General features: G+C 28.0%; 1 protein-coding gene across 1 annotated transcript in view; it reads right to left on the bottom strand.

Annotated features, from left to right (window-relative positions):
* The window catches only part of LOC107450121 (CD9 antigen), a 77,926-nt gene extending 54,939 nt beyond the window's left edge, over positions 1-22,987 (bottom strand). Inside the window, exon 1 of the mRNA XM_021147449.3 lies at positions 22,781-22,987. Coding sequence (XP_021003108.1) covers positions 22,781-22,846 — 66 coding nt within the window. The 5' untranslated portion in view covers positions 22,847-22,987. The remainder of the gene's footprint in view (positions 1-22,780) is intronic.
* Positions 22,988-25,587: the final 2,600 nt, after the last annotated feature.

The following is a 25,587-nucleotide window of genomic DNA, read 5'->3' as shown; positions in this document are numbered from 1 at the left end:
AACATTTAGAATGCTACATTTTTTTTCCAAAACAAGTTTTTTTCAGCATAAAAAATCAGTCTGGGAAGGACTGCTAACATAAAGTACGGGTAAAATTTAACATTTTCCTATATATTCTAATAATCGATGATGTCTGTTGGAGAAAAAAAAATATTCTGTCTTCTTTTTTAAATAAAACTTTTAAGTATCGTGGGATTTGATGACTAGCTTTTGCATTCTTTTTTTTTTCTTCGGTAAAAATCGATTTTTCGATTTATTTTAATGTTTTACGCACCATTACCAGATGGTTATTTTAAGCCAAACTGGGTCTTTTGACGTGATTGAACTATAATAGCCCCGTGAATGCTAACATAACGTCCTCATACAAATGTCTCGGCAAATATTGTAACACATTTCGTAATTCCGAAAAGAAGCTTTTGAATAAAATAGATGAAAGAATATTTAAAAGCCTTTCATCTTGATTCTTTGATTTCAAAATATGATGTAGAACTCAATAAAAATATATTTTCGAAAAATGTTCTTTGCATTTAACTTTTCAGTACGTCTAAAACCTTCTTCTATAATAAAAAGATTTTAGATATTTTTTTATTTAAAAATGGGTCGATGAAAGTCTCATTCAAATTGTATGCCTTAACTAACACAAAGAACACAACATAAGTATGCTTTTACATAATAACCAGCGTTCGATTTAGTAAAAAAGCAATAAAATATGTTTATTTTTGATAAATAGAAAAAAATACTTTAAATCTAAACCATGTCAGGAGAAATAAAACTTCTAACATAATAATCGGCACTTCAAAAAATAAATATAAATAAAAATATGGGGAAAAACGNAAGAACACAACATAAGTATGCTTTTACATAATAACATGCGTTCGATTCAGTAAAAAAGCAATAAAATATGTTTATTTTTGATAAATAGAAAAAATACTTTAAATCTAAACCATGTCAGGAGAAATAAAACTTCTAACATAATAACCATCACATCAAAAACTAAATAAAAAATAAAAATAGGGGAAAAAACGTTGTGCAAAATATTTAACTTTATAATTCGACGACATTTTTCTTGAAAATTAATTCGAAGCGAGTGCTAGTTATTTTATATTTAGTTATTCATTTAATATAGCTTTTAAATTAAATGAAGTTAAATTAAAGAATTTTAATTTAATATTCGAAGTTAGCTAATTAATAATCATCGTTGGAAGCACTAAAAAATACGAGATAGAAATTATGATATAAATCACATAACTTTTTATTAAAATTTTTTTAACTTAAACTAAAATTTAAGAGCAACTTATAAAAAAACATTCCAATTGTTGGGACTAACTAATTATAAAATCAAGTCTTCTCGCATATTTTGATAGACTTGCTATTAAGAAATTAAACAAATCAAGCATAATTTCACAATGCATTAATAAATCAATAGAGTCTAGCAAAAAAGGGACATCTGAACACATGAACTGGTTTGCATTTAGATTAAATCCTTTATAAAGTGACGTAATCAGAGATAATTCTATTTTATCGTTAACCTATGACACCAACAAGAAATAATCGTGTGAGAAATGCATTTGCTTACATTTATCTAAGTAACAGCGTCACTTTGGATTACAACGCACTTGGGCTTAGGCGTCAGAAAAAGAAGAAAAAAAATATAGCCACTGTTTCGTCACCACAATGTGATGCTATTTTCTCTTCATCCTGAAAAAATGTTTATGAAATAACTAAAGTGTGATTTTTAAGTTCAATAGATTTCTCACACATCCTCAATCACGTGAACTTTTTGGGCTTCGGATGGTTCTCAGTAAAATTCTCACTGAAGAAAATTAAAATACAATCAATCGAAGTTGCTATGGATATACAACATTATAATTGATAGAAAACCAAATAACACAAAGTTAAAAATGCCTATTTCTGAAATCTTACCTAAAATCATCGATCTTTATAGACATAGACACAAGTATCGTATACGTAACTATAAAATTTGAAACGCAAAATTTAAATGTCCGACTAGAATAGTTGTATTGATTTATAAAATAATCGTAATTAAAACTTCACCTCAAGACCATATTAAAATGAAAATATTGAATTGTACTTCAACAAAATAGAATATTAAAATGAAAATCGTCGTGAACTGTAAAGATTAAATACAGCCAAGGTACAGAATTATAAATCGATAGAAAATAAAAACCACAAAATAAAAAATATTCCTATCTTTAAGATCTCCATCCATCGACTATTATTTACAAAGACGTAAGAATCAAAGAATCGTATTCATATCAATGATATTGGAAACACAGAACATAAAAATTTTTACAAAAAAGAACCCTGCATTGATTAAAGTAAAAACATAGGGCTGAACGTTTTTAACATAGAATGTAACTGGGAAAACCACCAAAATAAATAAACAACAGATTAAAAATATCTCCCTCCCCATCTAAAAAAAGTCTTAAGTTTATTCTTCGAATTAATATCATAATCCGATTTATAAATGACAGAACATGTTAACGTAAAACTTCAATGTATCATCTCGTTTTTTAAAAAAAATAAAGATTTAAGTACTTGAAAACGCAGCCGAAATTGTGCAGAAAAAAAAATGCGAAAAAAAAGTACTCTAATTAACATCGGGTTTTGATTTTGCATAAATTTAAAAATGTTTGCATTAATTCATCTTGAAACTCAAAAACAAATGTATATTGTAAACACCTTGGCCAAGGTAAACACATATAATATTGAAATAAATTAATTCAAAATTCTAAAATAATAATAATAATAAATAAGAAACATTGTTCGTGATTTCGTTTGCAATCTGGGTAGAATTTTAAAAAAAATATCAATCATTACTACAATTTCAATAATAATTTTCACTAACTGAATCAGGGGTCTGTCCAGACATTTCGTAAAAGATCCTGTTTTTGTGAAATTGTGAAAAAATTATTCACATTCTTTCAACCAGGGTCCTGATTTTATGAATCTGTGCAAATAGGGTCCGGCTATTGCAAAAAACTTTTTCAAGGAGTTTTTAAATTGTAAATAGATACAAGATTATGCTCAGCATCGTAAAATTATAATGAAGAAAAAATTAAATTTTCAAAAATAAACAGCAATTGTTGCTTCTAAATTAGAGATGCAGCTTACAAATATTTGGTATTTAGGATTTACTACTGAACGCAGAATATTCATTTCGGACGAATATTGGAAGAATCGTCTGCCGAAGACCAAACTTAATTCGTTTCCATCCATTTTTCTTGTTTCTGCCCAGGGAAGGGTTTATTCAATTAACAAAACAATAATGAAGATAAACAAATTTGTGAAGGGTCCAATTAAATGAAAAATCATTTTGTGAATGGTCCGTTTTTAAGTTAAAATATTTTTTGAAGGGTTCGTTTTTATGAAAAGATATTTTGTGAAGGGTCCGTTAACAGACCCCTGTGAATAAGCAAAAAAATGTGAAAAAAAATATGCTAATTAACATCTGTTGTGATTTTGCTTGAATTTTAAAAAGTTGTGCATTAATTCATCTTGAAACTCAAAAACAAATGTATGTTGTAAACACACATAACATTGAAATAAATTATTTCAAAATTCTAAAATAATAAGCAGAAAAAATTGTTTGTTATTTCGCTTGCAATCTGGGTATTCAGAAAAACAATTTCAGTAATAACTACGTTAATAAAGATACTATTAAAGTAGAGCTGCCGCTTCATCATTATGGTCAATATTCCTTTCTGTAAATTCCAAAAAAAAATATTTACCAATTATTGAACATTTAATGCTAGAAATTATTCAAACAAATTCACAAACCCAATATGCAAACTGTGTCACTTATATACAAATTTTCAATATTGATTTCAGAGTGAGTGACATGCATGAATAGTTTATTGCATGTGACAATAAAGTTTATTTCGTTTCCATGGTGACCATACATTGGACATGCATGATGTAGCTAAACCATAGCGTTTACCTATCAAAAAGACCTCTAATGAAAAATTGACTGATGAGGCATCATAGGTTAATAGTTTTCTGTGTCGAAAGCGATAAGATTATCGAAGCACTTAATCAACATATTCCTGCTTCTGGCAACAAATCGATACGAAGATACCAAATGGTAACTGGAAGTAAACAAATCACTGCCACGAATATTCAAGTCTTTAAACAGGCAAAAAGTTAAAGATTTTTTTTTTTCAAAAAATATTCTGCAGTAAACAAGCCATAATCGATTTTTTTTTTCGAAGTAACTTAAACTGTCTTAAAAAATGTAAGTCAGCAAAATGTTTTATTTTTTAATTTCAGTTTTTTCTTTCTTTTTTACTGAGTACAACCTAAAAACGTTCTAGTCGCAGTTAGAGTCTAAGAATCCTTGAAATCTTAACATTTGTCTACTACAGTGTAAAAAATTTTGGATCAAATTATGGTAAAAATACTGGCAGTCAGGGGGCCGGTACTTTTTATCATAAAATCTATTTTTACAGGAAAATGTTATGGGATAAAAAAAGCTGACATACCGTAATTTTTAAAATAATAATTACAGAAAAATCACCGAACCACTCAAATTAAATAAATATTAATGTAAAAATTACGGTATATTTTACGGTAAAAATGGATTTTACGGATGATGCACTTTAAGTGCCGGTACTTTATACCATAATTTGATCTGAAATTTTTTGCAGTGTATCCATTTTTAGGGAATCCGAAACGTCACCGTAACACTTAAACGTCTTTTAAGATTGCAAACGTTTACTTTAATCATCTACTTATATTTTTTCATAAAAATTTGATTGTTTTCCTTGTGACAAATGACAAAATATAGAAACCTTCAAAACACATCAACTAAATCACTAAGTTTATCTTCAAATCACAAATTATATTTATTTATTTATTTTTTTTACTTATTGTACACTTATTTCAAACTATTCATCTTTCTGGAAGAGTGAAAAAAATTATTACACATAATTTGAATTTACATGTTGTGTAGTTTACATAATCATAATTAAATTTCCTTTAAATAATAATATTGGCATATTTTTTAATATTTACTAATCATAAAATATTACTCAACACCAAATTCAACTTGAAATAAAAGGTCAAGCATCTGATTTATAATGATTATTAAAGATTCTTCCTTTCTTATTTTGCTATTTGAAACAATACTACTTTAACCATTAATTACTTAACATTCGAAAAATAATTCTTGCTAGTTCTGCGAAGTCAACATCTTCAAAAATTTCAAACTTTTAACTTTACCACTTCCTTAATAACACAAATAAAAGAAATATATATAGAAAAAAAAATAACACGTATTTAATCTGATCTATCAGCCGAATGATTAGTTACAAAGCAACAACATTTTATTTATGGGATTAAAAGATTGCTAGAGCAAGAGTAGACAATTATAAAAAATATCCTGAAGTTAAAATTCCTTTTTCAGAATAAAACTTATTACGGAATAACAGGCCAGGATAGCCTGGTTGGCAGGGGCGCTTCTCAACATTCGTGAGAACGTTAGTTCTAATTCAGCCTGCCGAAGACTCCCCGTGTAATGGTGACTGGTACACGTTAAATCTGTCAGGTCACAAAGCCCTCCACGTACCCATAAGAAATTATACCTCTGGAAATATTGAATTTGAGTTTGAGCGTTCTCTGGTTCGGGTCAAAATTACGATCTTGATGAACGTATGGGTCCGCCCTTTAACTGGGTGTGATATATGGGAGTGACAGAAGTAGAATTCTCGGTCATAGATGGCGCCACTGGAAAACAAGAACAATCGCCCCTCTTGCCTTAATGGGCCACGACAACAACAATACGGAATAAATGGAAAATAATAAGTACAGTTTATATAGTTTTGGCGACATAGTAACCTCACGCCTGAGATGTGGTTTTTCTGCTTTAAAGTGTAACATACAATAAAAATAAAATGCACAGAAATTGTATTAAACACTTTCAATGCTAGCAAAAGCAACTGCAATGCTAACAAATAACGCCAACACTTTACATGCCGTGCGCTCATTTTTTAACAGACGAGTTCAGATATGCATCATGTAAGTCGAGCACTAATATAATTGACGAATATTTTAATTACTGCATTTTTTTCCAGCATGCTTGATCATCTAAGTTAAGTTATGGTTAAGTAATGATCAATTAAGTGCTTTTGATCGGTTACAGTTATAGTTAAGGAATGATCTACTCGAACAAGAAATAAAATAAATTTCATAAAAAGTGAAAAGGAACCGTGGTCTCCTTCGGTATCAGAACCGATTGAAACGCCAACTGTAATCACACAATGCGCCACTTTTGGTGCATTCACTAATGGTTTGCCCGCCCCCTGGTTAATAGGAAAACTAACAGAAATTCAGAAACATGAACAAATACATTTTTGCCAATAGTAACATGAAAATAATTAAATGGAACTAAAATATCTAAATAATTTGCCGTTATAAAATTTTATTGATACTTCAGGGGTCTGCCCAGACATTTTTAATAAATGAGTAGTGCTTACTATTTATTAGCAAGATTCAAAAGTATAAGAGTAATTAAATATACATTAACTGAAACCAACCAAACGTAATGACTATGATCACGAAATCAAGTCGATTTGAGTCGTTCTACGGTAATTAGTAAATACAAAAGAATTTCTTATAAATAAATTCTAAACTCAATGAAACTCTATATGCAAATATAAGTGGGAAAACAGAATGATGTGATTATAAAGGGAGGAAGAAACATTTTTTTATTAGGTTTAGAGTCTTAGTTCTAGTAACTTGAATTAAACTTTTTTTTTTCATTATTAAATATTTTTCTCCACAATTTCATTAAATCTTACATTAAATGAGGAATGTAAAATAGTCATTAAAAAATTAGCATACAAATACTCGAAATAGTATACAAATGGGAAAAAAATATTTCAAGAAAAGTCGTTATTTTTATTCAAGCTTATATCTTCTTCAATTTGATAAAAAGTACTTTTCTTTTTCCTCATTAAAATCTATTTAGCGTGATATTCTTTAAACCAAGATTATTAAATTCCTTCGAATAAAAGCAAAACCAAAAAAAGTGCTAAAAGAAGTAAAAGAAAAAATAAAATAAAAAGTTTTTTTCTTCAATACAAACGCTTTAAAACCCACAAAAAAGTACCAACTTATTAAAGTGACTTTCAAAAACCTGCGAACTCCCAACTCCTCACCTCCCTCTTGACTCCATAAGAGAAAACGTTTAGATATTTCTTTTGTAGGAAATAAATGGAATGCAAGTGGAAGGAGAGAGCAAACAGCCATTAGCAGATTCTCTCTACTTAATGTCCTTTTGGCGCACTTTACCATCCTGCTGTTTTACCTTGTGAATAATTAATTAAACGTGAAGAATTTGCTGAGAAGCATGATTCTGCAGCAATTGAGCATTTTGGCGCTTAGAAAATTAGCTTAAATGTCGAGAAGTCTATGATAAAGAGGCTGACTTTTAAGCGCCATTTTAGAACTATTTTAAGAGTTTTCAATTTTCAGAAAACAAATGACATTTTGAATTCAATAAATAACGAAACTTTATCTGTAATATCACCAGAAAAGAGATTCGCGGTACTTTGAGATAATGATTTTATAAAATAATTGAGAAAAAATTTAGAAAAACTTTCCTAAAATTGAAAGAAATAAAAATTTGATAGAATCATTTTTTTTTTTTTTTTTTTTTTTTTTTTTTTTTTTTTTTTTACTTATGGAACTAGATATAAAGTAAGTAGTGTTGGGACGCTTGGGATTTATGATGTTTTATTTTTAATTTCCACAGCAAGTTTAATTTATTTTTGTTATGTTTCTCCAAGAATGGCGATATTTTCTTTATAAGGTAAATATCATTGTAAAATTTTAAATAATAATAATAAATAAATAATTAAATTAAATAATATAAAATAAAAAAATAAACAAATTATTATATTTTTACATACATTTTTGTCATGCATTAGATAGGAAACGGGCTCAATCTGAGTCGGACACGAGTTAGTTAACTAAAACGTTTTTGCTCATGACAAAGTGTTCATAATCTTTGTTCAAATAAATACATAAAAATCTGTTCGTTAATTGAATATCGAAAAAAACAAAAAAACATTTAGCATAAACAATTTAAAGAATAAAATGTCTTGATCAGAAAATAGGCTCTCGCATTCCATAAAAAAAATTGTTTTCAATTTTTAACACATCACCCATGACTAAACCCCTTGCCTCCTTTTCCAGGCATATATCTTTTAACGGCTATGGTAGGAATGCACTTAATTATGACACTGGTCAGATGAGGAAGACAGCGCCTAAGCTGGTACCCCTCTCTCGGAACTTCCACACCACAATCAATGAGAAGACGTTTAGCCACTACAGATTTAACGTATACAAGCAACTTGCTACGTATACGCTCGTTGTTCTGTCTGCTCCTAGGATCGAACTCGCGACGTCCAGCTCTTCACCAGTAGTGTGAGTGTTGCCTTAATCAACTGCGCCACAGGAGTGCTTGCGTTTTTCGAACACCGTCATGATTTTGTCAGCCAATTCTTTTAGCTTTTCCGGAAGAAAGCTAAGCAAAAGATAAATAAAAAACATTGTTTAGGCTTTGAGCTAATTCAGATTACAAGTCCTCGATTTTGGACAGGAACAATCTTCCATAAAAGACTCCGGATTGTTTTGTTAGCATACAGTCCGGATGACTCTGATTTTGAAAACGCCATACGAGACAAATGATCAAGAATCTCAAATTATAAAATCTGCCGAATACTTTTCAATAATTGTTAAGCAACTTCCACATGCATTTCTTCATTTATTTAAAATAATTCAATTGTTATTTCATTTGTTCATTTAAAATAAATAAATGAAATGTTTTTTATAATTTATAATTTTAGATGATTTTTTCCTATTGCAACAATTAATAAGTCAGTTTACGCTCATTTGAAGTATACCAAGACAAAAGTCGATAATATAAACAATTTTGACCCGGGAGATAGCGAAAATAATTTCTTATACAGACATCAAAATGATTTTAACAAATTTTACTTTCCTTAAAATTATTCCAATCCCACTTTTTCTTTCAATCTTCCTTCCATCTATTTCTTTTTCCCCCCTCCCCTTTAACTTTAAATGAAACCTTAAGATTTCAGTAAACATAATACATAAAATACAGTCTTCCCTTTGCTCGTTTTAATACCATTTCAAAGTTAATATGATAATATAAAAGGTTTGAAATTTCGCTGAAAAATCCCATTCTTTGATGCATGTCTAAACAACTTATTCAAAAAAGAAAAAGTTAAGATGTTTAAAGAGAGTTAAAATGGAACAGTTTTTGCTTCATGAGCATAAAAGTAATACGAAAGTTTTCAAATGGAAACGGAACAATTTGTCAAATAAACTTTTCCCTTTAAGATCAAGAGAAGAAATACTGACTGAAGGAAGTAAAGTACAACTTCTTTCCGTTTTTATAGAGTTTTATTTGTTTAGAAAACTTTCTTCTGAAAGGGAAAAACATCTGTTTCTTAGTTTATCGGCTTCATTTCTTTCTTAGAATGTATTCAAAGGTTGAATAGGAGTGACATAACGGAAGCTATTCAATACATCTTAAATGCTGTAGTTCTGAAAGATCGTTCTTTTTCTTTTTTTTTTAAATACACTAACAGAATGAACTCTTCACCCGATTTAACGTAATTGGAAGAAAATTTTAACAAGGGAAAAAGATAGTAAGCAAATGTATTCAAAGGTTAAATAAAACTGATATAACAAATGCTTTTCAATAAATTTTAAATGCTTCAGTTCTAAAAGATTATTCTTTTTCGTCAACATATACAAACAGATTTTAATAATGTAATCTCCGCCCGATTTAACATATGGTTATACATTTTGACAAGGAAAAACGATAGAGAGTAATCAAATGTATTCTTAGAATGTATTCAAATTTTGGATAGAAGTGATTATAACCAGAGGTCTGTCCAGACATTTTGTAAAAGGTCCGTTTTTGTAAAATTGTGAAAAAATTACTCGTAATTTGTGAATGTAAAATAAACGTTAAGTCAAATTCTATCAACCAGGGTCCTGCTTTTGTGAATTTGTGCAAATAGGGTCCTGTTATTGGAAAAAACTTTTTCAAGGAGATTTTAAATTGTAAAGAGATACAGATTATGCTCAACACTGTAAAATTATAATTAAAAAAATTAATTTTAAAAAATAAACAGCAATTGTTGCTACTAAATTAGAGATGCAACATACAAATATTTGGTATTTAGCCTATACTGCTGAACACAGGATATTCATTTCGAATGAATATAATGGAAGAATAGTCTGCCGAAGACAAAACTTATTCGTTTACATCCGTCTTTCTTTCCCTCCCTCCCCTTCCTGGGAAGGGTTTATTCAATTAACAAAACAATGATGAAGATAAATAAATTTGTGAAGGGTCCGATTAAAAGAAAAATCATTTTGTGAAGGGTCCGTTTTTATGAAAAGATATTTTGTGCATATATTACCCCTGCATATGGTCATACATTTTGACAAGGGAAAACGATAGTAGAGAGCAATCAAATGTATTCTTAGAATGTAATCAAATTTTGAATAAAAGAATAACAAACTTTTTTCAGTAAATTTTAAATGCTTTAACTCTGAAAAACTATTCTTTTTTTAACACAGGCAAACATAATGTTACTCTTCCCACGATTCAATATAATTGACAATACATTTTAACATGGGGAAACAATGGTAGATAGTAATGAAAATACATTCCTAGAATACATTCTAAGGTTGAAAAGAAGAGACATGATGAACGCTATTCAATACATTTTAAATGCTTTTAAATTTTCATCTTTTTTTAACACATAACACACAAATAGAATGAGAGATCTTAAGAGGTCCTAAAAAAGAATATAATGATAGTTATTAGAATTATAGACTACATATGCTGTACAAAAATGCATAACTTTCATTCTGTAACCTACAAATATATTAATCTAAAAAATAACTTAAACTTTAGTTATAAGGCTAAATAAAAAAGACAGGTGGGGCCGTTTGGGCCCTCGTTTTTTGTTGTTCTGTAATTCAAAATATAACTTACTGAAAGTATTGAGTATTTCTGACTTTTTATTGCTTGATCCAGTTTAAGTGCTTATTTAATCATTCATGTATTAGCCTAGTAAAAACGTATAAGGAAACTTAAGCCTTGAATGAAGAGGGGGGGACAGGGTGGCCCCAAAAGTATTTTAGCAGGTACCCCATAAGTAGGATTTAGTTGGTATGTTTGGTTATTAGATACTCTTTGGTAGATATGAAGTACCCTAATTTCATTAGGAGGGAAAAACAAGAGTATTTCAACATATCTGTAATTCTGGCCCCTTCAAACTTTCTAGGTATATAGCAGTGTTCAGTCTCTCTAGTGTTAAGCTGATTAAATCATTCTTTTTAACGCTTCAATAAAATTTTGCACATACATATGATGATTAGCACTTTATAAAAATGTTTTATAAAAATTTGGGCAAGGAGCCACTAATTATGACAAACGACAAACACAGACTATCGATTCAAAATTATTTCATTGATCATCAAAATTTAAGAAAAAAAAGAAGAAAAAAGACTAGCACTCACTAGTCATATTTTGCTCGGCGTCAAAAATTTTAAAAGAGCCCTAAAAAATCGCGATATGGCGATCACAATCATATATGAAATAAAGGGATGCTGTTTGTCACACATTGTCTCAAGGCGATTTAAAATTAATATTAATTCATTAAAGTTAATAAAAGTGTAGAAGCAAGTAACAATTGTTTAGTAGTACAATTTAGACGTGTAATGATAATATTTTTTTTTATTATTTATATTACCAAGGGTATTCTGAGATTTTTAGTGGAAGGCTCTGTTTCTCTCATATTATGAAAAATTTACTCATAATATTGTGAAAATCAGGTACAGTATTAGTAATTGTGTGAAAAAATCACAAAAACCAACAGCGGATCTAAATTTCTCTTAAAATGATCTTGCACTTCTTTTAAAAAATTCTGCAGTGTAACAAAATTTCACAGAATCGTAATTATTTTAGAAAAAACTATTGAAAAAATTGTATAGTTATATGCTCTTTTATATTTATATTACTATGACGAACCCTCGACGACGGATATTACTATGACGGACTCTCTTACGAGCCACATTCTTATTTAAACAATAGGGAAAGAACAATATTTTTTGCTCTATTTTAAAGACTTGGGTTTAATATCAGGATTTTGAAAATGCAAGTTAAACATCAGTATTCTAAAGATACAGGATAACTTAGCTCATTATTTTAGAAAAGATTACAAGAAATATTTCGATAACGTAAAAAAAGGCTTTTGGTCCATTAAGCTATTGGTCCATTGGAATAGGCTATTGGTCCAGTGGAATTTCTATTTAGTTTCCTCTATAGCATTAGCACTAAGATTATTTCAATACACGGAAGATCTACTGAAAATATAAAAATATTACGAACTGTTTTTGTAACTATTAAAGAAAAATACATTCTTACACTTAAGAATATTGCTAAAAGAAAGGTTCTGCTTAGTCTTCATATAGAAATCTATCATACGATTGATTATCATATTTAAATAAATTAACAACTTAGATATACATACTCTTAAATAATAAATATGAATAAATAAATAAATTATCCATAATCTCTAAGTAGCTTACTGATGATAAAAAAAATTTAACAAATAAAATTGATTGATTATCATAATTAAATGAATTAACAACTTAGATATACATACTCATAAATAATAAATGTAAATAGATAAATAAATTATTCATACATTTCTTAAGTAGCTTACTGATGATAACAAAAATTTAAAAAATAAAAAGTTATCGCGCCATTTCGGTTACCGAAATGAAAGCAATCATTGGAATATTTACAAACTGAAAGATATCTTTCGATTGAGTGATGCGAACCAGCTTCATTGGTACGACGTTTCAATTGCAAGTTCAGTAAGGGTCAAGTAGTATAAGGATGAAACACGAGAATGAAAAATGAACTAAGCTTTTTGCACTAATAAGTAAATAAAATAAATAAAGTTAAATATTTCAGTTTTATATAGCTTAAAAATAGAGCAACTTAATGCTAACTTGATTGAGTAAATTTAAAACTTAAGAGTAGAAAAAGTAAATGAAGTTGTAAAAATGAATAAAAATGATTAAATTAACAAAGTTTTTCTTCAGGAAAAAAACATTTAAAACGTTACATTTTCCCCAAAATTTTACATTGTATTTCTTATAAGTGTTTATAGTGTCTTAGAAGTGTCTATTCAAACAACAAAATAAACAAAATTAGATTTCGTAATTAGTACTAAAAGGAATTATTACTAAAAAAATTGTAATTGCGTAACTATTGACTCTGTTACTATTAAAAATACTTTTATAATCAAATACGATATAAATTTCAATATTTAAAGTCAAATAATGAAAATTGTTTTTATTATTGTTTTAGTTTCATCTTTTTCGTCTTAATCTCATATTACTTTTAATCTCATTGTGATTTTTTTTAAAGAAAATACAATTTCTTTGAATTTAGTGAAAAAATAAATTGAGAACTTTGTTCTCATGTTTTAAATATTATTAGTATTTTTACTTATATTCAACGCTGTTTGATTGTAGATTTGATAAATTATTTGATAGACTTTTTTTTAAAAATTTAGACTAAGGATGAAAACGAAACTTTTGTATGATTCAGGATATTTGGAAGCAAAAAGGCAATTAACAAATGGCATAAACAAATGTGTCATTGACTCCTCGATCACTCGTTTATTTATGTTTTTTCCAATGAAGGCAAAAAAAAAATTTATACTTTTCAAAACAAGAAAATAAACAAATTAAATTTTGCTTATTTATAAACAATTCAAAGTTCTAATGAATTAAAATAAAGCAGTTTAGTGACCAATAATTTCCCAGCACTCGAATATTTCAAAATTTATTTACTTATCCAAAAAAAGAAGTAGCAACCAACTATAAACAGTAATAACGCTTAACAGCCAGTTTAACAATAAATTTGAAACAAATTCTAATGAATTAAAATAAAGCAGTTTAGTGACCAATAATTTCCCAGCACTCGAATATTTCAAAATTTATTTACTTATCCAAAAAAAGAAGTAGCAACCAACTATAAACAGTAATAACGCTTAACAGCCAGTTTAACAATAAAATTTAAAACAAATTCGCAACGGCAAAACACAGAATGATAACATGATGGTAATTCGTTCAATTTATAGTTCGAAAGTGCAAGCTAAAATGGAACTCAAAAAAGAAAGCAAGTGATAACTACACAGCATCGACCAATTTAAACTTTAATTAAGGGATGAGAAAACATAGCATTATTTTTCTTAATGCACAATTAAAAAAAAACAAATGCTTGCCACAAGTATCGTAATGATGCAGATAAGTCACTTTTAATTATATTAAAAATCAAATTAATGTTATTAGTTTTAATTAAAGTATCTAATATAGCTCAAATAAAATTAAAACAGTAAGAATATAATAATAAATAAAAAAAGAATTCGAAGAAAGTTCAGTGAGTTAATGTCACAATCATAATTTCTGTTTTGAAATGTGTTAAAACTGCCTGTAAATTTTACTTAAAAAAGATAACTAATTTAAAAAAATGCTAGTTAATTTATGAATCACACTCATATTTACTAAATGCTGGGGTTATTTCAGACTCGGTGAGAGGTCTATTTTTTGTGAAATATCTACTCATAATTTTAAAAACTTGTGAAAATAGGAACCAGTTTTTTGTGATTTTGAAAAATCACAAAAACCAAAAGATTTGTTTAAGCTTTTCGTAAAAAATCCAGTTTTCGTAAATTCGTTGAAAATATGATTATCTGATTATTTTCTGAATTTAAGATGAGAATCGTTCTTTTTGCCACGATCTTTTTTTTTCCGGGGAAAAAACAATTTTAAGGGGTTGTAATTTTAAAATTATAAATTAAAGAACGTCATCTAGTTCTTGTTTAAGCTTTTCGTAAATACGGAAATTAAAAAATTAAAAGTAAAAGTTATGAATTAAAGAATGGCATCTACTCCGTTTTTCAAAAAGCCCATTTTTAGGAGCAGGTTTTTTTTTTTTTTAAATGAAAAATATTGTGAACAATCCGTTTTATACGCTAATAAATTTAAAAAGTATTAATAAACATACATTTAAAAACACATATGTAATTAATAGTAAACAAAAATTTAAAATTAGTACATCATTTTATCAATAAAAAAGTGTTATTATCCATATTTTAGAATACTTCTTTTTTACAAAATTAAACATAGCAGGACATTTTATACGTAATATTTAATTGCGTACCTTAAAAGCAATACACAATAAATTAATGATTATAGTTTGAGATATTTGACGAACATTTGTTATGGATTTTTAAAAACAAAAAATTGACACTTACAAAAATATGACTTTTACAAAAATATGACCCTTAGAGTTGGTTAAAAGTCAAAAAGTTCATAGCATTTTAAAACAGAAAAACCAAATAACTCAAAATTATAAAATTTAGACTAAATGTGATGTACTTGTAAGCCATGTTTATTAATTGATTCTTCAGTAATAGTTTATAGGCTATGAGTACAAAATTTTACAGGTTATGAATACAGGGGCTGTCCAGACATTTTGTGAAAGGTCCAGTTTTTGTAAAATTGTGAAAAAATTACTCTTTATTTGTGAATATAAAATAAGCGTTAAGTCACATTCTTTTAGCAAGGGTCCTGCTTTTATGAATTTGTGCAAATAGGATCCGGTTATTTCAAAAACATTTTTCAAGGAGTTTTTAAATTGTAAATAGATACAAGATTCTGCTCAGCACTGTAAAATTATAATAAAAAATAAATAAATTTTCAAAAATAAGCAGCCATTGCTTCTTTAAAATTAGAGAGGCAACATACAAATATTTGGTATTTGGCCTATACTGCTGAACGCAGAAAATTCATTTCGAACGAACAAAGGAAGAAGCGTCTGCTGAAGACAAAACTTAATTCGTTTACATCTGTCTTTCTTGTTTTCGCCCCTGGGAAGGGTTTATTTGATTAACAAAATAATAATGAAGATAAACAAATTTGTGAAGGGTCCGATTAAAAGAAAAATCATTTTGTGAAGGGTCCGTTTTTAAGTCAAAATATTTTGTGAAGGGTCCATTTTTATGAAAAGATATTTTGTGAAGGGTCCGTTAACGGACCCAAATTTCTTCTAAACAGACCCCTGGAATACATCAAACTATAATTTGAAAGCCTAATTTACTATATACATTTTAAAGAAAATATAAATAAGATATCTCGATATAATTTAAAGCAAAAACCAATATCGTTCATCAACTTAATGATAACAAAATTAAATATACTTCATTATAATTTTCTTCCCAGTAATTAAGCAGCTTTCTTCAATATTTACTTAATTTAGCTGTTTTCTTCAATATTAGCTTAATTTAGGAATTATCTTCAATATTTGCTCCGATGTTCACATGTTAGCATAAACACCTAACGGAAAACGCTGCTCCAGTATATAATCAATAACCGCTTTTAAATAAAGATATATCCACCTCACTTCAAGATATGTTCACAACTCGGCAAATCATTATTGTAATTTACGGTTCATCGATTTGTCCAAGTATTGAAGCTCGGTCACTGAGACCGATCCACCCTTCTAGCATATAAAACCAAGATGATGACAGGAAAAGTATAGATGTATTAATACTGTTGTCTCGGATTGTGGGGACACCTAAACTTCTCCGTGAATATTTTTAAGCAATTAGAAATTAAATCAACTTTCATTGTATATGTCACTTATTAGGAATACCTAGAAGTAATTGATAAATAGTTATTTGAACTGAAATCAAGAGCGAAAATTTTATTCAAAACACGATATTTGTGTTAATTGGCATATTCGCAGAAACATATACGTTTAAATAAAAGTTTCCCGAGCTTATCGAAGCCCCTTAGTAATTAAGATCTTCTTGTCGAAATAAACAACTGTCACCAAAATTTCCGGATCAAATTATGGTATTAAGTACCGGCACTTTAAATGCTTCATCCGTAAAATTGATTTACCGTAAAATCTATTTTATCCGTAAAATATTACACCATAATTTTTACGGTAATATTTATTTAGAGTGATTCCATGATTTTATGGTAATTATTACTACAAAAACCACGATATTTTTTGATCCGTAACATGTCATGTTCCAGTAAAAAGTACCGATCCGGTACTTTTTACCGTTTTTTGATCCAGAATATTTTAACAGTCTACTTTCACGTACGATTTTAGTTATTTAATTGTCGGATTTGTTTGTTTTGTCATCCATTAATCATCGGATTTGTTTTGTATGCATTGTTTGTGGAACAAAAAAAATAAAGTAGTAAGATAAAAATTAATCTGGAATAGAAATCCATTTTTTGTTTACATTTGCAAATCTTCAAAATTTAATGGAAGAGTAAGATTTGGAAGAAAAAAAAGCAATAAAAAGTAACTGACTAACATTCATGTCGAATAGATTGATGTTCGCAACTTGGTATAACGCCAATACCAACAATTCACTAGACCCAAATATACAATGCAGCTGTGGTTATTCCATGATTTTGTAATAGATCCGTTTCTGTGAAATGGAGAAAATCTACTCAAAATTTTTTCAGCATGAAACAGAATCCTTATTTTGGGAAAATTAACGAAACCAGTGCTTTATCTTAACTTTTTGCAAAGGATCCGTTTTTCTGAAATATAGAAAAAATCTACTTATAATTTTGTAATGTTGAGTCTTGCGAAAAACGTACAAACCATGTCTGTCCAGGAGATATAATTTTAAAATTAATAAATAAAAGATGTCATTCACTCCATTTTTCAAATTAATTAAAAGTTTCGTGAAGGCTAGCTACCTTTCTTCAATAAAACATTTCGAGATTTTTCGCATATTTTCCATATCTTCCCTTTTTATTTGTAGTGTTTGAATTGTTTGACTCCCATTACAGTGGTCATTATCGGACCTTTATAGCAGACCATTCTCAAAATAATTTATCCTTATAACGTAGATACTTTACAATATCATTTATCGTTAAAACGGAACATTTACAAGAAGTTTTAGAGTGAGAAAGAACATGGTGGCTTTTTGAGTTTGTGGCCATAATTAGTGAATATTATACTCGCTATTATAATAAATGATAAAAAATTATATAACAAAATGACTTTAGTAATAGGTTTTCTCAAAAATTAACTACACATATGTATTAGCAGTTTTCAATAAATCAATAATTGTAATTTTCCGTACAATTCAGATTTTAATTAAAATGTTGACGCAACATTTTAATTTTTTAAATACTCCGTAATTACAAATAAACATTATTTTATTACAAAGGGTAACGAAACATTAAAAATTTCACACTTAATATTAAAAATTATATTTCACAAAACATATAATCAATTCAAATTCCACTAAGTTACTGAAGAACATTTTATGTTTAACTCTAGTTAATTTTAAAGGGACCTTCCACAAATGATGTCACGCTTGGAAGGTAGGAGTGAGTTTGCAATAGAATAGTATTAATTCTTTTGTAAGATTTTCTTCCTTTTTTTTCACTAAAAAAAAAATTTAGAATGCTTTAAAATACATATTTAATTACTTATGGCCCGCGTTAAGCATTCACCACCTCATCAAATGCGATAAAAATCGTAAATTCGGAGGGAAAAAAATTGTTTTGGCGAATGATTTTTGAAAGGAAAAAAAAAATGCATATTTTCTTCCATCTTTAAAAAAAAAAGGTCAAAATTTTTTGAACAAATCCTGTATTTTTTATTAGGTGACAGTCGTGGATCCGTCGCATAGCCAATTAGAATAATATTAACTCCAGATCATGTAAGCATTAAGCTACAAGAGAGATTATGTAAGCATGATACGAACTACCATAAAATACAAACTACCAAGTACATTGCCGGATCATGCGATGTCGTGTGATGAAATTCTTTCCTATAGTTTATGTCAACAGGGGTCTGTCCAGACATTTTGTTAAAGGTCCTGTTTTTGTAAAATTGCGGAAAAAAACTATTCATAATTTGTGAATATAAAATAAACGTTAAGTCTCTTTCTTTTAACCAGGGTCCTGATTTTATGATAATAGGGTTCTGTTATTGCAAAAATTGCTAAAAACCTTTTCAAGTTTTTAAATTGTAAATAGATACAAGATTTTGCTCAGCAATTGCTGCTACTAAATTAGAGTTGCAACATACAAATATTTGGTTTTTAACCTATACTGCTCAACACAGAATATTCATTTCAGACGAATAATGGAAACAAAATCGCTCACATTTTTAATTATTGCAATTGACATATTTCAAATAACACAACTCAGTAATGTATTACTTTTAATGTGTAATACGCATTAAGTAAACTTAAACAATTCTTAAATATATAATATTTTATTTAAAAAATTGCCAGAAATTAATTTTTATTTACAGAATATTCCATTAATTAATTTTATGAATAAATATCATTTGTTCATTCACAAAAAAATTATGATTTAATATTGATAAGAATGCGCACACGATATTTGTAAAAGTAGAAATATTTTCTTAGAAAATACTACATTTGGAATTTAAACTTAGGAACTTAGTTTGTCTAGAATCGTCTTTCTCTCTCTCTCTCCCCCCCCCCTTCCTGGGAAGGGTTTATTCTATTAACAAAACAATAATGAAGATAAACAAATTTGTGAAGGGTCCGATTAAAAGATAAATTATTTTGTGAAGGGTCCGATTAAAAGATAAATTATTTTGTGAAGGGTCGTTTTTATGAAAAGATATTTAGTGAATGGTCCGTTAACGGGCCCAAATTTCTTCTAAACAGACCCCTGGTCAATAAAACGTATTAAATGGTAGCAAGAAGCATATTATCATAGCAAAAAATATTTTTTCTCATGACAATAACCTATACAATAACGTGACGACATTATGTTGCTTCCCACTTATCCTTATTTTATTGCTCTAAAACAGGGGCATCCAACTTACATGAGGTCAGGGGCCACAATTAAAAACACAAATCAAATGGCGGGCAGCAACTTTGTCAAAATTTTATGTAGGACTCTTTTATGTTTGAAGGAACATTAAATATTACTGTCAGATATTTACCTGTTAAAAATATTTAGTTGCATATTAAAAAATTCGGGCTACAATAACTTTAATGTGCACCCATGTATTAAACAATTAATGTGCAACAGATATCTAATTGTTAAGATATAAAACTTTAAAAAGGTTGGTATTAAAACTTACATGGTAGCGCACAAAACGTTCAATGGCAAAATTGAGGTTTGTCTGCAGCAACCACCAGAGAATAGATATTTACATTTTAAATTTAAAGTTTACAAATGTGTGTGTAAATATTTTCGTCCAAAATGAGTGGTTTCAAAAAGTTAAATCGTAGAATTTCTCCGAGAAAATTTCGGATACACACATGCTAAATTATTTTTACAAAATACAAAAGAATGAAATAGAAAAAAGCAACATACACGATTATTTTTGTATTTGAATAAAAATTTTTTGGATGCAAAACCTGAGAAATAAATTTATTTTGCCCAGTTGGTATGATAAATTTCACAGAAATGAAGAATTTAGGTTTTTATTAACAAGAAAAGTATTTTAAACCCATTTAGATTTTTTACGAAAATTGTCCGCAAAAAAATGACAACTAATATATTTTAGTTCGCGGGTCACAAAAAAAAGGCTTCGCGGGGCGGATGCGGTCCCCGGGCCGCCATTTGGAAACCACTGCTCTAGATGAAGAAGTTATCAAAAATTAACCCCAACCTACTCTTATTTCTTTTCCTCAAAGACGATAAAACATCTACATTTTTCATCCTCTCTCTCTCATCTATTGCTCATTTTATTCTTCACGAATGTAAAATGATTCTTATTTGAATTTTATAAAATAGCTCAATTTATAGTAAGAAAATGGTCGAAGGAATAATCCCGAAGTACCGTAAATCTGTATTTTGAATTCAAGTTTTCTTTGGGGAAAAAATCATTCATAAAAAAATTGTTAGGATTTGCCTTTGGTTAAGAATTTTAAAATTTGGCTAATAATTTGAAGTCCTTAAAGCGGGCTCTGATAGCTACAAACATATTTTTATATTTCTTATAAAAAAATAGCATAAAACAATTGATGTATTGAAATTTTAATGACATTTTTTACGCTGAGATTTATTTAAATAAACTGAGCTTAGTCACTTTGAGGCGGCTTATTTTGATTTTGAAATGACAAAAATAAAATATTTTGTTTTTGTACCTTTTATCACAAAAGTTGATGGCTAGAAATCTAAACTACATGAAAAGCTCTGAACGTCATAACTATAGAAGAAAAAAAAACACTATTTTTAAAAGTTTTGCAAGAGTTCCAAAAATGGCCTAGCTTATAAATGGTAATAGTGTATCAATCAATCATAAAAGTGCCCATTCTTTTTCAAAAAAAAAAAGTATAATGGAAAGTTTTTTTTTCTTTTTTTAGACAGCGATGAATTAAATTAGTATATCAATTCATTAAAATGTGACTATTATATCTTAAAGAAATAAGAACAATATCAATTTTGTCATTGCAACAATGTCATTGCATGCACATAATTTATAATCGGACCTCGTTATAGCGAAGCATCTGTGGACCCAGGAAATAAATCCACTATAAGCGATGATTCACTAAATCCAAATTCTTGGAAAAAATATTTTTCAACATTCTATAGTCGTATTGTTGGAAATAGTGATGATTACCGTAGCCCATAATTGGCTTCACAAATGTTTAACTAACGAAATCTGTAGAGTCGCTCAGAAACGAATTTTCCTAATAGTAAATTTCTTCCTATAACAATCATTTTAATCGGAGAGTTAAATAACATTAAAAACATTTTAATTTTTTAGACTTTCAGCTTTTTATTAAAATTTTTTGATGTTATATCGTTTTTATTTGCGACGTTTTTGAAGAAAGTTGTATTAAAAAGTTGGAATTTCCGTGCAACCGATTCGCTTTCCCATGTGCCTGTGGAATTAAACAAACATTTGAGGTTTTACACACTCTGTCTTTTAGTTTTTAGCTTCGTATAGGTTTTTAGCATCGTGGAAATATGTATTTCTCCACTATATATAAATTATACTTACAAGATCTTACTACATTTGTTTCGATCATGTTTTTGTTAAATTAATTTATCAAAAAAAATTGTCGAAGGAATTAAATGTTTTGATAAGTATATTAGAACTTCTCATTCTGTATATTTAAATATTAATTTAATTCATTATATGATTAGTTGGAAAAACAATTATAAAAGTTCTTCTATTTGCTTATTGAGTAGTTTTTTTAATTAATTTTTTATTGGAATGCAAAAGGCCGCACAGTTACCATTTAAGAGTCGCATTTTGTCTCCTAATTGTAAGTTGAATTCCCTTAGTGTAATTTAAAATATTTTAATATTAACATGCATAAACGAAGGAATATTTTATGTGAAACAACATATTTCAGAAATTTTAATCAATAAAAACATCACTGCCGCAAACATGATAACTAGAGGGCATGGGCATGGAAAACATCTCGGCATGTACATTTGAAATAGAACTTAACTTCTGCTAAGTTTCCGCTAAGAAACTCATAACATAAAATGTTATGAAAGAGCAACATAAACAAGCCCATTCACTTTAACGAATGCCATTCCAGGCACGTGGCGCGCATCTGTAACCCAACGCTCTTCCTCATCAGATGAAACTTTTTGGCGCGAATCGCATTTCGTTCAATCAGAATATATAATTATAACTTACCCAAAATATCAGATTGAAAATCACAACGAGGTATTTCATACAAGCGTAACATCCAGTAAGCCCCATTTTTCGATATCCTTTTATTAATGAACACAAATAAAATAAACACCAAACGAGAAAAACTTAAAAACACAGACGATTCTCACAAAACTTCGTTTTCACTCAACTCTCTCATCTGCTGCTCTCTTAATAATTCTTCACTTGAAAGGAGCGGAAAGATCAGAAATAGAATCCTTCAACGCGCCTGCGCAAAGGAAAATAGCCGCTTCCTGCATATGTGGCGCCATTAAACGGTTACTTGAAACAACTGTAGAAAAAAAATTTTAAAAGTTAAATTATGCCTAAGAGAGTAAATTAGAAAATTACGTTTAGTGTTTTTTTCTGTGAAAACTTATTTTCCCTTATTACATCACAAAGTTAACTTTTCGTTCCATTTAATCTTTTTTAATTTATGCTCTCCGAACGGTGTTTACGGTAATAAGTTACAACTAAGTTAAAAACGCTTGGTAATTTATTTATTTATTGTTCGCGTCAAGAGTGTCTAAATGATGCTTTATATAAGAAAATAATGCTAAGTAATAATAAAGTTCAAATAGAAAGTAAAAAAATAAATAATAATAAGTAAATAAGGTTAGTAACTGTAGCAATCAAAAACTGGAATTCAATGTTGGAAAAAAATTACTCATACGATTATTTAAAAAAACATAATAAAAAATATTTTTCTTAGTAAAAAAATTTTATGCTAATTCTTTCTTTCTTCAGAAAAAAAATATTACAAAATCAATGAAATATTTATTTTAAAAACCTAGGCTTTAAAATTTCAGGAAAGACTTGGGAAGGAAAAAACCATAATGATGATATGACGAAGTGGTAAGAAACAGTTTACTAGAAATTTAATTTATTTATTTAGAAATAATAGTCTCGAATTTCACTACATCATTAAAAAATGCAGAGTCGAAATTTCTGATGTTATGGTACATGAGAAATCAATAAATGAAACAACAGTTCCTCTTCTTCACAAAATTTCTAATTAATTGTATGATTTTTATTTTAATGTTTCATTATAAATAATTGCAATCGAAAAACTAATAATAGATTTATTCGTATTTTAATTAAAAAAATTTTCATCATGGTATTTTGCCCTCCACCCCCACCCTCAGAAATTTGTTCTTAGACAACAAAAAAAATTTTGAAAACTTTAAACATTTTGTATCTATATTGGACAACAAGAGATTAATTACGTACTGGAATGAAGTTAAAGCAGGTTTTAAGGCTACATATTAAGTGACCCAAAGTCTTCCCTCATAGTAACTTTGTACCACAGAATTTTTATTATTATTTTTTTTTATTATCTTTTTTATTGATTTAAAATGAAGTCTACATTAAAAAAAGAGAATTGCCGACAAAAAATATATTTGTTCAACATTGCAATAAGAAAAATTAAAAAAAATTTAAAAACTCTATTAATATTGATAAAGAAAAACTATTTAAGTCCCCCCATACGAAAAGAGGTGGAATTTACTCTTATTAAAGGCAAAAGGGCTTTATTTATATGAAAAGCAAACAACTCTAATCGTTGCTGCTAAAATTTTATAATTGATTTTATTAGTTAACAGGTTATTTTTTTTTATTGGCTAATAAGCAATTTTAAAGTACCTTCAGTATTATTTGAATACAGCAAAAGTATTTGTTACATACACTATCTGAACCTTGGCTCATTCATATTTAAATTTTTACTTTTAACTGCATGAAAAAGAAACAATTATTAAACTTTTTGTCTTAACTAGATTAATAGAACGTTTAATGTAACGCTTAATTTTTAATGTAACTTAACTTTTAATGTAGCGTTTAACTATTTTAATGTTATTATTAGCTGATATACTATTTTAAAGCACCTTAGATATTATTTGATGGTACCAAAAGTCTCTGTAATATAAACTATATGAATCCCGTTTCTATTTATTTTATTTTTAACAATATGAATAAGAAACAATTGTTCAACATTTCGCTTTAACTAGATTACTATTTAACTTTTAATGTAACTTTATCATTTTTTTTAAGTTTTCTGAAATAGAAGAAAAATAAAACAAAGCTATCCTATATTATGAACAAATTCTAATTACTCTTAAGACGAAAATGTTTTTTAATAATCAACTGTTTAACAAAGTAATTAGGTAGAACTGGGATAAAATTTAATATTTTATAATTTAATTTTGGAATATATGCATTTATAATATTAAGAAATGTAATAACATATAATCTAAATACATATTACAGAAATATCCCAAAAAATATATCCTGTTATTAGCAATTTATTCTCACTCAATTCTTAATTAATTATTGTTTAGTCAACGTTTATTTTCTTATTTTCGAAATTTGGTTATTATTTATATTTTTGAAAATCACAAACGTAGCTCTTAAATTACACAGATAATGTCAAAAATGATTTGGAAAAATTACTCATGAATCAAAGATTGAGTAATCTAATAATCAATTATAAATGTTTTTTAATTGATTAATAAACCAATTAGAATCGTTATTTTGAATGCGAAATTGTAAATTCCATTTAAAATTGAGTATTGGATAATTGTTAGAGAAATACTGAACTTAAGTGTTGAATTAGAATTTTAATTGATATGCGAGATATGGGATTATACAGATTAATAAATACTGAAACATTAACTGTGTACAAAAACGTTACCGAATAAAATATTAATATTTTGCAACGCCTTTGTCATATATTTATTCTCTTGAAATAAATAAAAAAAACTTTAAAAATGTAACAAAAACTATGCAAAATTTGTTAT

The sequence above is a fragment of the Parasteatoda tepidariorum genome, chromosome 3 (genome assembly GCF_043381705.1).
Source record: "Parasteatoda tepidariorum isolate YZ-2023 chromosome 3, CAS_Ptep_4.0, whole genome shotgun sequence".
NCBI classification, from domain to species: domain Eukaryota; kingdom Metazoa; phylum Arthropoda; class Arachnida; order Araneae; family Theridiidae; genus Parasteatoda; species Parasteatoda tepidariorum.
The sequence above is the reverse complement of the archived record's forward strand: the minus strand, read 5'-3'. Positions and strand labels throughout refer to the sequence as shown.